We start from the raw sequence: 21,553 nt of genomic DNA, 5'->3' as shown, positions 1-21,553 counted from the left end.
TGCACGCATCCGCACAGCTCAGCTCACAACAATACTGCAAACTGAAGCGAAAGAAACATCTAACCTGAAAATAAAATACACTAATAATTTGATTTCATGTGTAATAATAATAATACTAATAAAAAATGAAAATGAAAATTCCACCACCGAACTACTACTAATGAAGCATTAAGATTTAATTTAAGACAGACAGCGAGTGAGTGACACCAAACAAATAAAGAAAGAAAGAAAATCCCCCTTTGACTCTACTCTCATTGGTCCGTCACGTGTCATTAATCACAGTAGTAGTATACTTTCTTTTCTTTTTCTTTCTTTTCTTTCTTTCTTTCCCAAACAAACACAAACACCGCATACACACATTACATTACATTACATAAGTTTTTAATTTTGTGTGAGTTCAAAGCTATCGACCACCAAAACACCACACCATATAACAAACTTAATAATTAAACAAACGTTCTCAAAATTCACAAATCTAACTTTCTCTCTCTTTCTCTCTCTCTTTCTCCTAAATTCCGTTGATAGATTCATAATTCATTCATACAAATTTGAAATCTGAATTGACGTTCCGGCAGCTCCAGATCAGAATCGTTTTTCCGTCAATGCACAGTTTGGACTCGATCTAGGTTGGTTTGGTTTCTCTCTCTTCTTTCTTCACATCTCTCTCTCTATAATTCTTCTTTACGCACGCCATCTCTCTCTCTCTCTCTCATTTTGTCTGTCGGTGATTTGTAAGATCTCACTTCTGCATATGCCTGCCTATGTTGTTTCATTTTCTACTATTTTATCCTTCACGATCTCTATTTTTTTATTTTATTTTATTTTAAATCACATGTTTAGTTTAGCTGTTTCCGAATGAATAATTAATGAGACCTGTTTTTTTTATTTATTTTATTTCAATTATTATTATTATTATGGATGATGGATGATGATGATGATGATGAATGTATGTTGTTGATTTAACGGGATGCAGATCGAGTTCATCACAGTTAGTTAGTTAGTGTGTGTGTGGGAGGAGGGATATGCAGATGCAGATGCAGATGCAGACGAATAACAACGGGATGATAGAATGCAGTGTTTGCCATTCTAAATTGGTAACGCCAGCCACCAAAACTATATCAAGGGCTTATGATCGCCACAAAAGTAGAATTACATCCAAACAACGCGTACTTAACATCTTGTTGGTTGGTGGTGACTGTATGTTAGTTGGTTTCCAGGTTTGTTTGTTGTTTCTTTCTGTGTGTTGTGTTGTGTGTGTTCTTCATATTCTTCTTTCTTTACTGCCTCACTCACATATATTATACTATTTCTTTCTTTCTTTTGCCAGCCTATTCTAGTCTATATGTCCAAGGTGGATGGCAAATTCAATTTTAGCCCAATTAGTGTTAATTTTTTAACTGAGATCACAAAGGTTTTCTTTGCTATTGTTATGCTTCTTATCCAGGTAAACATCACTTTCCCTTTCAAATATATACTACTGTCTTTTCCATCACATTAATTAATTAATTAATTAATTAATTACAGAACCTGTACGTCTCAACTGCAACTACATAGATTATTAACGAAACAAACATCTAGGATTTAATCACCAGTCGTGGGAGCAGTATCAGTATACCACCTTACTTTCCATGGTTATGGTTAAGGGTAATAGAACACTAGAATTTATAACCTCAAAAAAGAGTTTTGTTGGTTTGCAATTATCCTTTTCTCAGTTACTTACTTAAATAGATCAGATGTTTCACAATAGGTTAGAGTTGCTCTATAGTGGATGTCAGGGTATGGATTTATCATTTATCTTTGTCAGTCACAGTGAATGTCTAGAGTTTGGGTTTTCATTGATCATCTATACTTCTATATCCATACTATTAATAAAATGCAGGCCAGTTATCCATGTGGCGGTGCCTCCAACTATCTTTTCTATAAGAAAACAAACCCACCAACATCTCTCAATTTTCTCGCACCCATGGCAATGGAAGAAAAGTAGGTTTACTGAATGATAATTTAGGGCATGCTAGGATCATTTGAGTGTTTTGTGGTGATCTTTGATACTATATTTTAGGCTTATTGGATAATGTCAAATTCAAGCAAAAGGTAATCCTAGTTTTGGAAAGATAGTTATAAATTCTTATGCAGACGAAAACAGATCTTGGACGCCTGGTTAATTGAAGGGAAACATGTTTTAAGTTGTAGGACTAAATTGGCCAAAGGGTTTTCACTCTGGGCTCCTTAGGCACCACATTCTAGGTTGATAAGTTTTTCACAATGGATTAGAGGCCTGTCGTTCCTTGTGAAATCATATTATTCTTATCAGCAGCTTTACATCTATAAGGAGACTTTGGCCAAACTTATAAGCATTAGAAAAAATGGAATCCTAATTTACAAAAGCATAAAGCTTTATGCTTCTCAATGATCCTAAACTAGTGAAGAACACTTGAACATCAAAATAAGAGTCAGTAAGACATCATGGGTAGCACAAATCTCAAGCCCACACCCAGGTCTTGACGACTGCAAAAACACTTAAAACCCCTAGAGATTGAAAATATAAACTAAACCTTAGCAGCATATAATAGCTGGTAACATAATGCTGAAGAATTCAAGATCTAGAAAACTTTATCGAGTGATATATCTTGCCATTTATCGAAGGTCTGATTATTTGTGCAGGCTAGGAATCAAAAAGTTGGGGAGAAACCTCTTCTCTCAATTTCTACACTCATGCAGGTATTATGATTTATTTATAACATTTAATGTTGCATGGATTGACAGATATCTGAAGACCATATATTACTTAGTTTTATTGATATAAGATATTTCTTCACTGTTTTTGAATTACTAGGTCTAGGTTTCCTGCTTCTTGGGACTAGTTAGATTATATATCCAATTGTTTATTCTCACTCTTCTTCTTAGCTACCTGATATTGATTACTTTATAAGCTGTGATCCATATGAATCATATCTATAATGAATAAGGAATAAGGGAGAGCATCTTGTTTTTAATGTTCTGAGTTTTTCATTACTTGTATATTTGAAATTAAACAATTCCAAAACGCTAGATGCAAGATTTTCCCAATAGCTTCTAGATATTTTTCCTTTATGTGGTCATTTTTTCTCTTGTAGGCAGCTCGCAACAATGTCCTTCTTGCCGTTCCAGCATTTCTGTATGCTATAAACAACTATCTGAAGTTTGTCATGCAGGTATATAGAATTATCCCTCAAAATATTGCATATGCCATATATAAGGTTTTAGGCTAGAATAAGAATGCTTGTCTTTAGAGATCTTTCTTTCTTTTATGTTTGATATGCACATACCTATAAAGTCAAGAGTCGGTAACTTCTTGTTTTTGACAGTTATTGTCCTAAGTCAATAGATGTGACCCACATATGGTAGGTACATACTTTTATCCAGTGCCTGTGCTGTGGATTATTTTTCCATATTAGCAATTCAATGCTGTTCTAAAAGCAAGATGAATTTCTCATTGTCTGTTAGAGTATTAGGATTATTTAGTTGTTAGGAATTAGGAATCTTATTTTATTGGTAATCTTAATAGTGCTAGCGTTGTATTAGTAGTACTACACTAGGACTTGACATTGATTGTTATGACACATCTATCTTCTCTCTTTCCTAATTTTCCATCTAGACCCTCTAATTTCAATATGTTGCTCATATTGTAATCAGCTGATGAATTCTTGTGTTGCTTGTGCATCCATATACTACCTGATATATTTACTTGGCGCTGTCTTAATGAGGTAACTTATGGGTTGATTTCATATTTCCTGCAGCTTTATTTTAATCCTGCTACTGTGAAGATGTTAAGTAATTTGAAGGTAATTTCTCGTTCACTGTGCTGTATGACTGGTTTCAGTATTTTTGCTAGCCAAATAGTGGCTTGCTTAGGCATTGCACGATAAATCCGGTGACAGCTGATGGATACTTCATATATTTTGAGACATTGTTTTCAATCAAATTTTTCTTTTCATTATATTTTATTCTTTTATGCTGTTTTCTGACAATGATTCCTTGAGACAATTGGAAATACTCTTCTCTTGATAATTTGCTGAAGTTAAACCTGTTTTTAATGGTCGGCTGTTGACTGTGCATGTTGCAGGTTTTAGTGATAGCACTTTTGTTAAAGGTGGTTATGAAGCGCCGGTTTTCTATCATTCAGGTCAGTGCATAAGATCTGTCATGTCTATAGGATAAGGGATTTAAGAGGCACGCTGGCCTGGCTCTGTACTACCGAGTTTAACAAGTTGAAATCATCACATAAATCTCAATTGCTTCTATTCCTTTTATCTAGCTGGAAAATTGATTTATTCATTGCTACAGTGGGAAGCTCTTGCTCTCTTGCTCATTGGTATAAGTGTTAATCAGCTACGATCTTTACCCGAGGGAACTACAGCTTTGGGTCTTCCTGTCACAATGGGTGCATATCTCTATACCTTTATTTTTGTAAGTGATGTTTTTCATTTGTTCCTTCGGTATGTTGATTATTATTAATATTATGCAACCAGTGCATTTTCATCTATTAAGATTCTTTTTTATTTATTGAACTTTAACTTAGGAAATATTTTGCAGGTCACTGTTCCATCAATGGCCTCTGTTTATAATGAGTATGCTTTGAAGAGCCAATATGATACAAGCATATATTTGCAGGTGAAGTATAGAGAATTAGGAATAAAATTATCATAATTCATAAGTGGACCACATTTTTATGAAGTCCTGAATATGTTTTGATGAGTTAAAAATTGTGTTTCTTCAAGGATTTTAAATTATCATGTCCTTATAATGTTGGACAGTCTACTATGTTAGTTTTTTCTTTTATTTTTTTGACCAAATTATGTTAATTTGTTCTAGTTATGCCTTTTCATGTATCTTGGTCAACAATTTAATTAGTATCCAGTTTGTGCCCACGCACATGCCCATTGTGGTGAGACACACTGTCTCAAGCTGTATACGAAATAGATATGTATTACAGTTTATGTTGGAAATATAACCTCGGTCAACTATGTCTTCGAAAAGCAACTAACATGATTTAATTGTAATGAACGGTAGAATAAGATAAGATAAATGGGTGGTTTCAAGAACTGCACTTTAGTGGTGCCAGACTGATAGGACCCTTTTAACTGCTTTAATGTATTTTATATTATAGAATAATAATTCTCTATTTCTTGATTTGCAGAACTTATTCTTATATGGGTATGGAGCTATGTTCAATTTTCTCGGAATAGTTGTGACTGCTATTTTCAAAGGTAAGAAAAATGATCCCTTGAAAGCTGAACTCTTGAATTCAATTGTAATCCATTTGAGAGCCAGTTGAAAATTCTAGTGAGCAAATCATACATAAATACAGACGGCACTTGAGTTTTTCTCACAAACTTAAAAAATAAGATGACCATAATCAGGAATTTGATATCTGCTGATATAAACTTATTCAGATTATGATACACACATTTCAGTTTTGGGTTTAATTAACCTCGTTGATAACTTCTTTATTAGATAGTTTAACTGTTGATGGTTTATTATGTACAAATGAGAGATCTATTGATAGAAAAGTTATTTAATGCTTTTAAACCTGCAGCATATAGATTTCTTTTTTCTGATGCCCAAACTATGAACATATTTAATAATGTGGTTTCAAATGTTCCAGGTCCTAGCAGCTTTGATATCCTAGAAGGCCATTCAAAAGCCACTATGTTATTGATTGCAAACAATGCCGCCCAAGGGATATTATCCTCTTTCTTCTTCAAATATGCAGGTCAATAATTCAGATTTACTTTTTTTATTTTTTCCATTGGACTGCCTTCTATTTTGTAGATGGCCATGCTATTTGTCCCTTCTCTCAATAACTTATTTAATATGTTGCAGATACAATTTTGAAGAAGTACTCATCAACTGTTGCAACAATCTTTACGGGCATAGCATCTGCAGTACTATTTGGACATAAATTAACAATGAACTTTCTTATTGGCATTTCTATTGTATTCATCTCAATGCACCAGGTATTCATCTTAAAGACTAAAAAATAAGCGACTTGTTTTTTCTCTTTCTTTAATTTAGTTAATGCTATTTTTTTATGACACCGTGCTCATTGCCGCTTCAGTTCTTTTCGCCATTGTCAAAAGTCAGAGATGAACAGAATGGTGTGATGGAACTGCATGATGTTCAGGATAAACAAAGGTGCTACCACATTACTGCTCTCAATTTTTTATCTTTTTGTTTGTGCAAAATGTTATCATTGACATGTTGTGTATCTGCTTAATTTTGGCTCCCCAGAAAAATTGTGGTTTATATATTTGATAGCCGGACTTTATGAAATGGTGACTAACCACATGCTTGTTCTGGGGAGGAAGAGAAAAAAACAATTTTTTTGCATAGTTGTTGTATATTCTGAATGTGGCCATATGACATCAAAACTTCTGAAAAGAAACCCATTTCCTTCTTCCTTTGCAATAACAAATTCTTGTGTTTATTTCAGGTCAAAGGATTCATTTATAAATATGGCAGCTGGAGCAAATGAGGAGGTACAGACTGTCACCATATATTGTTTTATTTTGAGTGTCTCCTATGCATGAAACTGATATCTCTTATTTTGTGGTTGATGTGCTCATTTCCAGGCCAGTCATCGAGTGGGGCATGATGAGAGACAGCCACTTCTCCCCACCTAGATTGACCTACTGTATGTTTTTTTGTCCATTTCAATTATAGTTGCCTCTGTGAAATCCTGGTTAATTATTTTCATATATTTAATAAGATAGTTTGTCAACTTGTTAAATGATTTTTTCGGATATGTCACTTTCTAATGGTTTATGACGTATTTTTATATACCTCAAGTAATCCACTTGTTTTTTATGTGTGCATCATATCATTGCAGGAATTTTCAAAGAATGTTTTTTGGTGATATCTGATAGCTATGATCCACACAGTTTAAAGTCATAATAATAAAGTAAAAAAGTTTTTGCTGCCTTTCTAGGATACCTTTCCGCAGAAAGTAGGTTTCATAAAGGCAGGCATGAATTATCGGCTTCGTGAGCTGGTGAACAAGCCAGTGCTTTCCGTTGCTGAAGATTTTGATAGAGCATAGAAAATGGCTTCGCAAGAGCTTTTGGCATATCAATGTGGATTTACTTGTACTACATTTATTCTTTATATCTTGGGCATTTGATTTCTCCTTATTATATTTGTTTTCCTGATAAACCCATTCTATCTATATTGTGTTATTCTTTACATTTATTATTACATAATGTGGGTATTTCGTCTTTATGAGATTAAAGTGTTGATAAAGACCATTATGATTCTGTAGAAAATGAATGATATTTGCATGCATACACACAATACAAAGCAACGGGTCTTGTTCATCCATTTTTCACATCCATTTTTCATGATATTATATAATGTTCTTATATATGGGTAAATAATATTGAAAATGAGGGTACTCGTTGTGCTGAACACGTATCTTTTAGGTGTTTATCTAGTGGTCCAGCGTTGGTTGCTAGCTACTTAGTAAACTTCAACTTAGAGATCGAAATATATTACTGTATTATTGTTATTATTATACATATAAAACAAAATCCGTTGAAATCTAACCCCGGTTAGGTTTGCACGCAGTACTTAACCAACAATGTCATATTTTATTTATGCATTAGACAGACAGGCATTTATTTAGCAAGTTTTGACCATCAATGTCTTGTATCTAGCTTCATAGTTCATACCAAGAAGTAGTACACGTTCCTTACGGGTATAAATGATAATTTATAGTATAGTACATTGAATTTTGATTCAACGAAGGACTTCATTAACAAAGAGAAGCATGCTTAGCTTACTAAGAAATGTGATGATTGAAATGCGGGATTTCTGAATCATCATGCAGATGCGGGATTCAATGTTTTTTTTTTTTTTTTTATGAAAATTTGTTTTCCTACCTCAACATTTATCCCTCTACCCCAACAAACAAACCAATATTCTCATTTTACACTTTCATAGTAATTATTATGTTTGACCATTAATAAAAAAATAATTGTTTGACCGGACAATAAATAGTAATTCTTAAAATAATTAGTTTTTAATCATAAGAATTACAATTAAAAAATATAGGCTTAAATGCAGTTTTACCCCCCTATTTTGAAAAATGCGGAATTTTACCCCCCCTATTTTAAAATGCGGAATTTTACCCCCCCTATTTTATAATTTGTTGGATTTTGCCCCCCCACCAAAATTTTGCACAAAATCTGCTTCTGAGCCTCAAGTTCAAAGCTTCGCACAGAACTCAATTTGGATCAATAATTCACCAAACTGGTACCGAAACGACCGCAATCGAGTTAGTTTTCCACAGAATCAAACTCCACTAAATTTGGAGTTACAGAGAGAGATTAATTACTGTTTTAGTGAAGGTATGTTCAAATTAATTATCGTATGAAACTACTACTGGTATTTTCGTCATTCCTCTCACCCTGTATCGTATGGAAATCTAACGAAATTACCCTTGTTGGCATTTCAATTTCTTCGAATTTGGAGTTACAATGTGTTCGGTAGACGATGTTGAATTTGAAGATCACAAGTAGATTTCTGCAGAATTAGTAATTGGACAGACCTTCACTAAAACGGTAATTAATCTCTCTCTGTAACTCCAAATTTAGTGGGGTTTGATTCTGTGGAAATCTAACTCGATTACGGTCATTTCGGTAGCCATTTGGTGAATTATGGATCCAAATTGAGTTGTATGATAAGCTTTGAAGTTGTGACTCGAAAGCAGATTTTTTGCAGAATTTTGGGGACATACCTTCACTAAAACGGTAATTAATCTCTCTTTGTAACTCCAAATTCGGTGGGGTTTGATTATATGGAAAGACAACTCGATTACGATCATTTCGGTAGCCGTTTGGTGAATTATGGATCCAAATTGAGTTGTATGCGAAGTTTTGAAGTTGTGACTCGAAAGCAGATTTTTTGCAGAATTTTGGGGGACATACTTTCACTAAAACGGTAATTAATCTCTCTTTGTAACTCCAAATTCAGTGGGGTTTGATTATGTGGAAAGATAACTCGATTACGGTCATTTCAGTATCTTTTTGGTAAATTATTGATCAAAATTGAGTTGTGTGCGAAGCTTTAAAGTTGTGACTCGAAAGCAAAATTTTAGGGGGGGCAAAATCCAACAAATTATAAAACAGAGGGGTAAAAGTCCGCGTTTTAAAACAGGGGGGGTAAAATTCCGATTTAATCAAAATAGGGGGGGCAAAACTGCATTTAAGCCAAAAATATAAAACTGACTATTTACAAATGAACAGAAAAAATTTAACATAAATTTAATCAATAGAATAGATAGTCAATGATTATACTTTGACTAACTTGACTAACTATATATATACATTAGAGACTGTATTTTTTATAAACAAAAAAAATATTCTAAAATTTATATAAAATATCATGTTAACATATAATTTACTTTACATTGTAGAATTTTATTTTATAATCATATTAAAAAAGTGGACATAAAATAAAAAGTGAAACCTTGACCAAAAAGTTAAAAAGTGAAACATTTTAATTTTACTTTTTAAGATGATAAATAATTTGATATAGATGAAAATGTTAAAATATCCTGAAATTCATTGAATAATTAATGTATTTGGTCTATAATATAGACTATATACATTAATTATTTAATGAATCTAAAAAGGTGAAATATCTCTTATAGAAAGAACAAAAAAGAGTAATAGATAACAAAAGTCATAAAAATATGTCCTTATTTATATGTATGACCCAATCATACTAATGATCCGGCCCACGAGCCCAGAACAAGAGAGAGATGCAAAGTTATTAATGTGGAAATATTTATAGGTTTGTAGTATACCTAATTTCTTGCCTTTCTCTTCTATCTCTATCTTGTTTAAAGTTGTTGCGGCTGCTCAATCCTTCTCTCATCTATCTTCACAACGTCTGTCTGTCACTTAGTGAATCAGTCAAAATGAATCTCCCAATCAACAATCCAAACCAAAATGATGAGAATGTTGATCAATTAGAAACCATTTCCAGCGGAAGCAGATCTCGTCCACTCTCAGGTGCCTCCCACTTCACCCACCCTGAGCTTCTAAGGCGTCGTCTTCATAATACCAGACGCCTGTCCAGATACTATCAAGACATATATTGGCTTCTCATGAACCAACTAAGGTTCTTACTAAGAGTATACATTGCGGAGACATGTCTTTCGGCATTCCAGGAAGATCAAGTACCAACTAATGTTGTAGCAGAAAATTACAACCGCAAATGTGCTTTTACCGATTGCGAGAAAAAGTCAATGCCAATCACTACTTTTTGTTTTGCGCACATTCTATCTGATCCGAGACAAGTGTTATACAAACCTTGTGAATTTGTTATCTCAAGGTATCTTTCTTTCTCAATTATCATCACTCCTACTTTATTTTAGAGACTAGATCATCTCTAGTGAAAGGAGGGATCCCGTGGAATCTAAACCACACAAAAATTTTAAAAACTTAAATAATAGCAAAAAAAAACTCAATGGTCGGGATCTTACTAGAACTTCACCGGAGGAGATTTCACGGGAGGGAATCCATCCTTGTTATTTTCATGCTTCATCAGAAGAAAATTATTTTTATTTTTAAATTTGATTAACCAACTCTTATTATAATACCATCATTCATAATTCTTGATCTGAATTTAATAATCACGCTTATAAAAAAAATAATTAATAATGACAACATCTATATTCATATATTTTATCCAGTTCTTCTATTTTTACGAAAATAAAAGAACAAATATAGAATAACATTTTACCGCGTTCATATGTATATGTCGTTCATTATATTTGTCGTACATGTGTAAAAATATGCTAAAAGAAATTAAATTTATCAAAATAATAAATACATCTTGAATTAAATAAAACATAAAATTTACAGTAATATATATTAACAAAAAAAAATACGAAGTATGTTGACCTTCATCTACAAAATAATATAGAATTTACTTATTCAATTTTTTTATGTTGATAAAATCCTTGCAAGATTATTACGGAAAATAAATAACACGTGGATTGAAAATGGGAGTGGAATATCACTCTCCATTCCGCTATTCGTCTTTAAAAATTAAAATATCTAAAATTTGTATCATTTTTCATATTTAAATAAATTATTAAATATAATATAATATTAGGGTTTGCTGACTTAGACCCACCTAAAAACATGAAGTTATAAGTTAGCAAGTTGCACATTTTCACTTTGGACAGAAAAATCATTCATATTTAACTTAGATTTTATGGGCCGAAGGAAATACTAATGAAATTATGACGGACACAAAATAATGGCAAGAACATCAGATATATTATGAATGAGAGAGTTTCGAACATAATGACACTCACCTTATTCACTTTTAAGGTGAAGTTTTCACTATTATTATGCTATTGGATTAGATTGAAAAAAAATAATGTGATTTTTTTTTTTACAAACATAATAATGTGATTTATTAATCAATTTCAGAAAATAAGGTTTTGGCACAAAGGCCACAACCAAGGCCCATATAGATACAAAAAACACCAAGCCCATAAACAAGTATTTTATAAATAAGGCTTTCAAGTGAAATCTAACAACTCATCAGTTGGCCGTCGTTCACTAGTTTGGCTCATGTACTTTGGTTTTCTGTACTTTCTTATGGTTACTTATAGATCTGATGATAATATTATTTTGAAGATCTATATTTATTTTTATATTTATTTTTCAAAGGCCTCAGCTCTTTCATCTCTTATCGAATTACTTTTCAGATCAATCTTACAAATATGTTTTTCAGTTTTTTGTATGTGTACTTTGTTAGCGTTACATAGAGATCGTATAATGATCTATCGATGTACTTTCTATGTGTACTTTGTTCGAGTTTGTCCATGAAATTTGTCGCATCTGAATTTTCATTTTCACCTGGATCTCTAATGGTTGTTTATATATCTATTGATGAATTTTCATCGAGATCTCTAAGTGTTAGTTAAACATCTTATGGTGATCTTATTCTTGTTTTTTAAGGTCCTGTTATGTTTTTTTGGTTGTAATATTGCTGTCCTTGAAATTCTTCATCTATGGATGACTTCTCATATAGATCTATAGGATCTTATTTATTTTTCAAATGCTACTTCTCATGTATTTGGTTTTTTCGAATTTGTTTCTTGCCATGTCCTTGAAATTTTAAGATCTATTGATGAATTTTTTTCATCCATATCTCTAAGGTTTACTTAGACTTATGAGATGATACTATTCTGAAGATTTTAAGAAATACTTTTAAGGATGGTTCAATTTTTGTATCAAGACTTTATTTTTATATATCAATTGAAATTGTTATGTTCTTGAGATTTTGCATCTATTGATTGATTTTATCTAGATCTTTAGTTGTTTCTTAGACATCTTATGAGAATATCATTCTTAAGATCTATATTTGTTTGCCTCAATTCCTCTACTCATTAATTTTTGAAAGGATTATTTTATCCAGATCTCTAAGAGTATTTTTGTCATTATTTGTGTAGAATTTTGACTACACAGTTGACCAATATTTTTGTGGAATTGTTTAATTATCATCAGCTGACCCATTTCCGTAAAAAGTACTGATTTATTTACCACCACTAATAGCAAGATTATTGTTTTTGCTTTCTATCATTGCCATAGGTGTCAATACAATAATTTTTTTATGGTTTGTTTGAAATTTTCAAAAATTGTGGCCCAGTAATTAACTGTGGCCCAATAACTAACTGAGGCCCAATTAGTTAGGAATTACATCAGTATTAGTTCTTTGATATTGTTTTTGCTTTCTAGCATTACCGTAGGTGTCAATAGCATACTTTTTTTTTTATCGTTTGTTTGAAATTTCCAAAAAATTATGGCCCAACAATTAACTGAGGCCCAATTTTTTGGTTATATATAATCAACAAAACCCTAATTTGGCAGAACCCTAATTTGGCAGCTGCCTTAATGGATAATGATAATGTGGCTGTTGAAAATCCTCATGCTGCGATCTTGGCAGGTAAATCCGATCTTTAATTCTTTCCCAAAGGCCTTGGATCTTTGATAATCATAACATCTCCAGGTTACACTAACAAAGTAGCCATACAAAGAACTGAAGAATTTGAATCCCGATCTATGATTTTACAATTAAGTTTTTCAGTTATTTTGTATGTGTATTTTGTTAGTGTTACTTAGAGATCTTATAATGATATTATGATGGTATTATTCTGAAGATCTTTTTTCTTTCTCAAAAAACATCTGTTCTATGATTTCTCTTTTGTTTTTTTTTTTGTGAGTTTGTGCTTGAATTTTTATCCAGATCTATGATTGCACAAATAAGTTTTTCAGTTCTTTGTATGCGTCCTTTGTTAGTGTTACTTGTAGATGTTATGATTATCTTGAATTAGTTTATCAGTATTGTTTTGAATATTATTATTATGATAATGTTAGGCTCAAATGTTAAAATGTCACATTGTCACACAAACAACTAATCTGAAAATGTTGAATCAAAATTCAAATGTAATACAGCCTAAGGAGAAATGAAGTATCTAATGTGTCTGGAAAATGTTTGATAAACTTAATTTTGATATGTAAAATTCATCTGGTTATAAATAAGTTGAAGCTTTGTGTTTTTTTCAGCTCTATTGGCTGCGCCTGCACCGTTGAACTAGAGCTCTATCATAGGGAGAACTCTAGTTCAACGGTGCAGGCGCAGCCAATAGAGCTGAAAAAAACACAAAGCTTCAACTTATTTATAACCAGATGAATTTTACATATCAAAATTAAGTTTATCAAACATTTTCCAGACACATTAGATACTTCATTTCTCCTTAGGCTGTATTACATTTGAATTTTGATTCAACATTTTCAGATTAGTTGTTTGTGTGACAATGTGACATTTTAACATTTGAGCCTAACATTATCATAATAATAATATTCAAAACAATACTGATAAACTAATTCAAGATAATCATAACATCTACAAGTAACACTAACAAAGGACGCATACAAAGAACTGAAAAACTTATTTGTGCAATCATAGATCTGGATAAAAATTCAAGCACAAACTCACAAAAAAAAAAACAAAAGAGAAATCATAGAACAGATGTTTTTTGAGAAAGAAAAAAGATCTTCAGAATAATACCATCATAATATCATTATAAGATCTCTAAGTAACACTAACAAAATACACATACAAAATAACTGAAAAACTTAATTGTAAAATCATAGATCGGGATTCAAATTCTTCAGTTCTTTGTATGGCTACTTTGTTAGTGTAACCTGGAGATGTTATGATTATCAAAGATCCAAGGCCTTTGGGAAAGAATTAAAGATCGGATTTACCTGCCAAGATCGCAGCATGAGGATTTTCAACAGCCACATTATCATTATCCATTAAGGCAGCTGCCAAATTAGGGTTCTGCCAAATTAGGGTTTTGTTGATTATATATAACCAAAAAATTGGGCCTCAGTTAATTGTTGGGCCATAATTTTTTGGAAATTTCAAACAAACGATAAAAAAAAAAAGTATGCTATTGACACCTACGGTAATGCTAGAAAGCAAAAACAATATCAAAGAACTAATACTGATGTAATTCCTAACTAATTGGGCCTCAGTTAGTTATTGGGCCACAGTTAATTACTGGGCCACAATTTTTGAAAATTTCAAACAAACCATAAAAAAATTATTGTATTGACACCTATGGCAATGATAGAAAGCAAAAACAATAATCTTGCTATTAGTGGTGGTAAATAAATCAGTACTTTTTACGGAAATGGGTCAGCTGATGATAATTACATAAAAGAAATCACAAAATCACAAAAATCGTTTTCCTATGGGCTTTGCTGATTTTGTGATTTCTTTTATGTATACAAAATGTTTAGTGAACTTTGAATTCCTATTTATGTTACTTTCTTTAGATAACTAAATTAATTGCTGCTGATTAATTTTTATGTTACTTGCTGAGTTCTGGTGGCTTCATTTGTGCTAATGAGCAAACTAATTTTAATTGTTTGAATTCAATAGTTCAGTGTGATTTTATTCCCTAATTCATTATTGTTTTTTTGACCTATTTCCTTAGCGTACGTGGCTGATGGCTGGACATTTAATGAGTGTTTGGTGGCGTACTATAGGTACATTAGGTATTCAGGCAATTTCACTGCAGTACAAAATTGTGATGATCTGAGACATCGCACTGTGGAAGAGGTCCGGGAGAAGATACGCAGAGACCATAACTTTTGCGTCGTAAACCAGCTCACAACGCCATGGGCTCAACTTAATTCTATTCTGAACATCGACACCGTTGAACGATCTGGCAATCCAAATTCCATGTTGTGGGGAGTTGGCACTCCATTAGTTGACATTGATGCTCCTGATGAATCCGGGTATGATTCAGATGAAGCTGATGAAGCCTTCTTTTTTGCGCGAGCTGTTGATCAGATTGTTGCTACTGGTGTCAGTTATGAAACTGCTTTTATGGCGGTGTTTATGATGGAAATTATGCGGGGTCCCTGACTGATGAGTTTGCTGCTTCTGGTGCTGCCTTTATGGTGATGTTTATGTTTGATATGTTGCATGTTGACTGATTTCTTTGTCTGTTGCTGAGTTTACTTCTGCTGGTGTTAGTTAAGAACTGTTTGTTTGTCTTTTTAAATAAGCTGTGTGGTAACTAAGAATTTTTGCACGGAACATTATATTGGTTATGACTTGTGACAAGTTTATGGTAGTATTGTCCCTTGAAAAATTTAAGCTTTTGTTTTTATCTTCCACTCATCTCATGGAAGCGTGTCGGAGTCTCTCTCTCTCTCTCTCTGGTTTCCATGAAAATGATACTATAAAACTGATTATGTTATCTGATGACCGTTATTTGTGGTGAACTTCAAAAACTGAACAATCATAGTGAATTAAAAAATAACGGTCAATATCTTAAACCATAGTCATATTGGCCGCCACACTGGTTTTCTATGATATTGGCCAAATGTTTCAAATAATACAAATCTCTCTCTCTTCCTCTCTCCCTCTCCCTCTGCCTATCCCTATCCCTCTCTTATGGTTTCCCGTAAAATGATATATAACTGATTATTATGTTATGTGGTGGCCGTTACTGTGGTGAACTTCAAACACTGAACCATATTGGCTGTCTCATTGATTTTCTATGGTGTGGTTCAATTTACAAAGTTCACTTTGTTATCTATAGATAGATGATTATAAGATGGTGTGGACTAGGTTGCCTTCCTTAAGGTGTGCCTTCTCTTGATGTGGCACCACTTAAATTTTGTGATTGTTATTTGCATATTCTCCCCTTTTGTTATAAGTTTGTCTGAGATATTTGGAACTAGATTTTTAATAACCTTAAATTATAAGTCAATATGATCAAGTTGGGTTGAATCCGATACCCAATTATGTCGAAATTATAAGTTAGAGTTACGGACATATAGGAAGCATTCATATTAGAAGTTAGCCTGTGAGATATAAAAAACTAGATTTTTACTATTCCAAATCCAATTGTACTCTGTTTCAACTTCTAATATGGTTAATAGTGCTTCAGTTGTTGAAATTGGGTATAATCCGCATTCAAATTATACTTTATTTTAGTAATTTAAACAAAGGAATGGAAGAAAATGATAAGGAATAAGAATAATATTGACAATGACCTAAAATAAGTGTTTACATTATTTACATAATAAAACAGTATGACGATCTTGGTATTTATAACTAAGTGAACTAATTTAAATCTAAACTAAATCCCTTAATTATAGAGAATAAAATAAAAAAATCTAAATATATTTTTTCAACAAATATAATATAAAATTTATACATATCTTAATATATTCTAACAACCTTCATTATGAAATGAATAACACTAGAATTAACGTCACCTGACATCTAAACAGGAATAAGCGCTAGAGAAAAGCAATCAGAAAAATGAAAGGAACACCTACAAAAAATAGAAACCAAGAAGACAATGACCTACAGAAAAACCAGCAACAAAAGGGGCCCAGTGCAATGTTGTTTAACCAAGTGAGCACCACCAACGTACAAGCAGTGGCGTCTGTGTGAACATTGTTCTCGTACTCGTGTTGATGGCATCTGAAGTCTGAACAATGATTTAGTAAATAGCACAAACAATGTTTCTGACGCATGAACAATAGTAGTCAAAGGCCAGCAGCAACGGCGGAGAGAAAATTATGGGCAAGAAACCGCAATGAAGGCAGAAAGAAAGGAAGGAAACTGCAATGACAACAACTAAGGTTTATGTTGGGAAGCAAGCCCCCCAAAACTGGAAACTTGTGATACCATGTAGAAAATATGTCTGATTGCATTTCAATGTTATGAAAATTGTACAAGCATTAATTTGCTCCAATAGACCATTCTAAATCTATCGGGCTTGATTAATAATTACAAAAATCTTATTTACACCACTTATTTGTAACACTATTACTTCTTCTCTCATGTGACAAGTTTCGAACCAAGTGCCTCTCGTTGCAGAGTGGCTTCTCGGAAAACAGGCGCAACATTCTATTAGTTTGTTAATCTATTTACACCACTTATTATAAGTAGGGGCGTAAGCGGATCAGAAAAATCCAATTAAATCGGCGATCCAAAACGCTCCAAACCGAAAAAAACCCGATATTTATGGTTCGGATAAAAAACCGCACCAAACCAATTAAAAACCGATGTGGTTTGTTTGGTTCTCGGTTCCAATTTTAAGAACCGATGAACAAACCAAACCAAACCAAACCAAACCAATATATATATAAAAAAATTGATAATTATATATATATATATATATATATATGGTTCAGGATCAACTGACACCAATTTGTTTGACACCAAATGTTACACCTCTCAATAACGTTTTAACCGATATTAATTTTATAAAATCAACCATTGGATAGAAAGTTTATAACATATAGATCATTTGTGTAAAATTTAACACAAATCTAAAATCATTTGATATGTTATTGAGATACATCAAAATTAATCATATATATATATATATATATATATATATATATATGAGTCAGGATCCGTTGACATCAGAATTTATATTGACACAAAATCCTATCCATTTATTTTTATTTGATCTAATGGCTCAATTTCATTCATTTAATATCTAACTTGTAAAAAAAAAAAAACCAGCTAAAACAAATCAAATCATATCTTTCCTTTTGCAAAATAAGTAAAACAATTCATCTTTTTCCCTATTCCAAATTCATTCACTCTCTCAACAAGCTTCGTCAACCAGTATCATGATTATAACAAACAAAAAAATTGGCATGACATGATAATGACTTTGAAAAATTACAGTAAGAACAAGTGAGTATGAAATCTGCATAAAATTAACAAAAAATTGAGTTCCCATAATTCTTTTATAATCTCTCTCTCTCTCTCTCTCTCTCTCTCTCTCTCTCTCTCTCTCTCTCTCTCTCTCTCTCTCTTAGTAACAGCCGCAAACAACCTCCTATCAAAAGCTGTTTTGATTTTTTGTATCGAATTACTCTCAACGCTAGTCTGCTATACTTTTTTCTGTGATTTCTGATAATCAAATAGAGCAGCTAGTTTGATTAGTTATATAATATGTTTTGGTCTTAGTTCTTGATTTTGAGTATTTTACCACATAAGAATAAACATGTTTTGGTCATATAATAAAACTACCAATCAATAATTGTGTTCCTTACATAAATGAGAACTTATTAGATAAACTTATGGGAAAAAATTGTATTTTGTATTTGATGAATTTATGGGAAAAAATTTGTATTTTGTATTTGATGAAGTTATGAGAAAAGGATATATCGGGGAAAAAAAAATGAAATACATCGGGAAAAAATGCGCTCTAAAACCGATTAAAGTATCCGAACCAAACCGATGAGTTTTGTTTGGATTTATTTTTTAAAAACACTAAAAACCGAACCAATCGAGAGTTCATTGAAAAATATTCTACACTTTTTAAAATATTCTACATTTTTCTTGAAAATTTCATTAAAAAATATGAAGTCTACACATGAGTTGATTTGAAAGTAGGGACTAAAAGTATTAATTGAAAATTTTTGAGGGACTAAAAGTGTTAATTGAAAATTTTTGAGGGACTAAAAACAAAACTCGGAATATTTATAGGGACGAGAAACATATTTATCCCTTTTAATTATTATAGTCCAACAAAATAAATTAATAAATAAGAAACATGACCTCAATTTGACCATGAAGAAACTTGATGTATCCAATGACTTCAGACAATACAGAAGCTGTGTCAGTCTGCAAACGTGAACCACATCAAGCGAAATTCTAATTAATGACAAAAGAGGGACACATAACTTGAATCATGAAAGGCTACTTTGAAAACCAAATTAACACAAACAATGGTTTATGATACTCCCTCCTCTATCATATATAAGAAACAATTTTTTTTTTACAAAGTCTTAAATATAAGAAAAATTTACTATAAGCATTACATTTATTTTGAATATTTCAATTTTACTCTTTATTTTACTTTTCTATACTACTACAAGTCTACACCTTGGAAACCGTATAAAAAAGTACACATTGAAAACCATATAAAACTAAGGGTAAAATAGTAAATGACATATTTTTTTTATACTTTATCCACTTTTCTTAAAGAGTGTGCATTTTTTTTTTTGTTTCTAATATTCAAGATTAGAGGGAATATTAAATTATGCTTAATTGTGTAAAATAATAATAATAATGGAGTGATTAATTAGTTTCACAATTACCCTTCCAAATGGGCAAACTAGTTGGTGCAGCTCTGTCATTACATCACTTAACTTCTTCCTCACCTGATTTATACTCATAATTAGTATATACTCCCTCAGGTCCATATTATAAGTAAAGAAAACTATTTTTACCAATTTTACCATTTCCAAAGTTTACTTTTACTTATTCTCATAAAATTTACTCTATCTTTTTTTTTCTCTATAATCAATAATCAATCAAAATTCTTTTTACTTCTTCCAATGAAATTTATTTCAAGAAAAACACAAAAAATCATACTTCAAACTATCACATTTTACTTTTCTTAATAAGTGTGAATTATTTTTTCTGCTTATATTATCTGACGGAGGGAGTACTTTTGAAGCTAGCTATAAGGATATATAAGAATGTCTTTTGCTTTAATTAATTTCTCTCTTCCAACAAGTATAATTAAATTAAGACAATCAAGAAAGACAACAAACAAACAACAAAACATACACATATACAAGAGAGAAATTATAGAAAAGAGGGACATACTATTTTTCAATGTTGGAGATTACATGGTTTTCCACGAAAATTCAAATCGGAAGAATAAAAGTGGAGGCGAGGATCATACATTCCAAGCTAGTAATTCTGGTAAATGACAATCATCCTCCTCAGTTCAGCTTCCTTTCACAACTAGCCAGACAGTACAAAATTCTTGAATTTGACACTCTTTCTTGCTCTATTGCCCCAAAAGGTAATTTTTTCCTTCTTAGTGTCAGTCTCAGTTGTGCTTGGATAGTAGATTCAGGTGCAAGTGATCACATGACAGGTGATTCTACTTTGTTTTCTTCATATAATCCATGTGCATGTAATTCATAGGATCAATTCTATATTGCTAACACAAATCAACAAAACAATAGCCAAATAGGGAAGCTGAAGTTCATATGGGGTTCAACTAACTAGTATAAATGAGAAAGGAAAAAACGATAATGACTGTAAAAATAAGGAAGGCAATTCGAGAAGCTTTGGATCTCCCAGAGTAGTACCGATACTAACAAAATATCTGAATGAATATTCCCCATCGTGCTCTCCATAATTATAGTATCTAAATCCTATTTTCTCTCTCGGACACCTGGCATAGTTTGGCCAAATCCACTGAGTTTGTTACTATTATTTAGGAGTGATTCCCTCCTCCTTTCTTATTGTGCTTACGTGTATAAACTATGTCATATTTATTAGTAATCAAAAAATAAAAGTTGCAAATGGCTCTTTTCAGCCATTGCACTAAAGGTTAAGTTGTGTTGTCTCCAAGCCTAACCCTTAAAGATGTCCTTCATGTCCCAAATTTATATTGTAGTCTCATGTTTGTTAGTAAATTAGCCAAAGATATAAATTGTCAAACTAATTTTTTTCGATCTCACTGTGTCTTTTAGGATTTGAACTCGGGAAAGATGATTGGCAACGCTAAGGGGAGTGGATGACTCTACTACTTTGACGTTTAATCTGCATCACAACTACCTTCTAAAACAATCAGTTCCTGCTTTGAGTCTTTTTTTGTTTTGAATAATAATGATGACAATATTATGTCGTGGCATTTACAATTAGGTCATCCTAGTTTTTCCTATTTAAAACACTTGTTTCCAAAGTTATTTCATAATAAGGATATTTCTTTGTTTAAATGTAAAGCATGTGAATTTCCAAAACGTCATCTTTCCCATTTTCCAATACATTCTTATAAACCATCAGAATTTTTTCTATTATTCACAGTGATGTTTGGGGCCATAACCGTACAAGTACACTTTCGCTTAAATAAATGTTTATCACCTTTATCGATGACCATTCAAGGGTATGCTGGGTGTATTTGTTAAAAGGG

At 32.1% G+C, this 21,553-nt stretch overlaps 1 protein-coding gene across 2 annotated transcripts; it reads left to right on the top strand.

Moving 5' to 3' along the window:
- Window positions 1-196: 196 nt before the first annotated feature.
- LOC123908700 (CMP-sialic acid transporter 3-like) lies at window positions 197-7,260 on the top strand. Of its 2 annotated transcripts, none has more exons than XM_045959416.1 (16): window positions 197-626; window positions 974-1,217; window positions 1,328-1,444; window positions 2,662-2,718; window positions 3,114-3,191; window positions 3,777-3,821; window positions 4,103-4,162; window positions 4,324-4,446; window positions 4,573-4,650; window positions 5,177-5,246; window positions 5,645-5,752; window positions 5,863-5,996; window positions 6,098-6,174; window positions 6,473-6,518; window positions 6,612-6,673; window positions 6,869-7,260. In XM_045959416.1, exons 2-15 carry the CDS (start codon window positions 1,023-1,025, stop codon window positions 6,660-6,662), a joined length of 1,239 nt encoding a protein of 412 aa, XP_045815372.1. In that variant the 5' UTR covers window positions 197-626; window positions 974-1,022; the 3' UTR covers window positions 6,663-6,673; window positions 6,869-7,260. The 2 variants fall into 2 exon arrangements, with proteins under 2 accessions (XP_045815372.1, XP_045815381.1); XM_045959425.1 differs by having other exon boundaries at window positions 292-626; window positions 6,968-7,260.
- Window positions 7,261-21,553: the final 14,293 nt, after the last annotated feature.

Source organism: Trifolium pratense, linkage group LG1, assembly GCF_020283565.1.
Source record: "Trifolium pratense cultivar HEN17-A07 linkage group LG1, ARS_RC_1.1, whole genome shotgun sequence".
Taxonomy (NCBI): domain Eukaryota; kingdom Viridiplantae; phylum Streptophyta; class Magnoliopsida; order Fabales; family Fabaceae; genus Trifolium; species Trifolium pratense.
The sequence above is the reverse complement of the archived record's forward strand: the minus strand, read 5'-3'. Positions and strand labels throughout refer to the sequence as shown.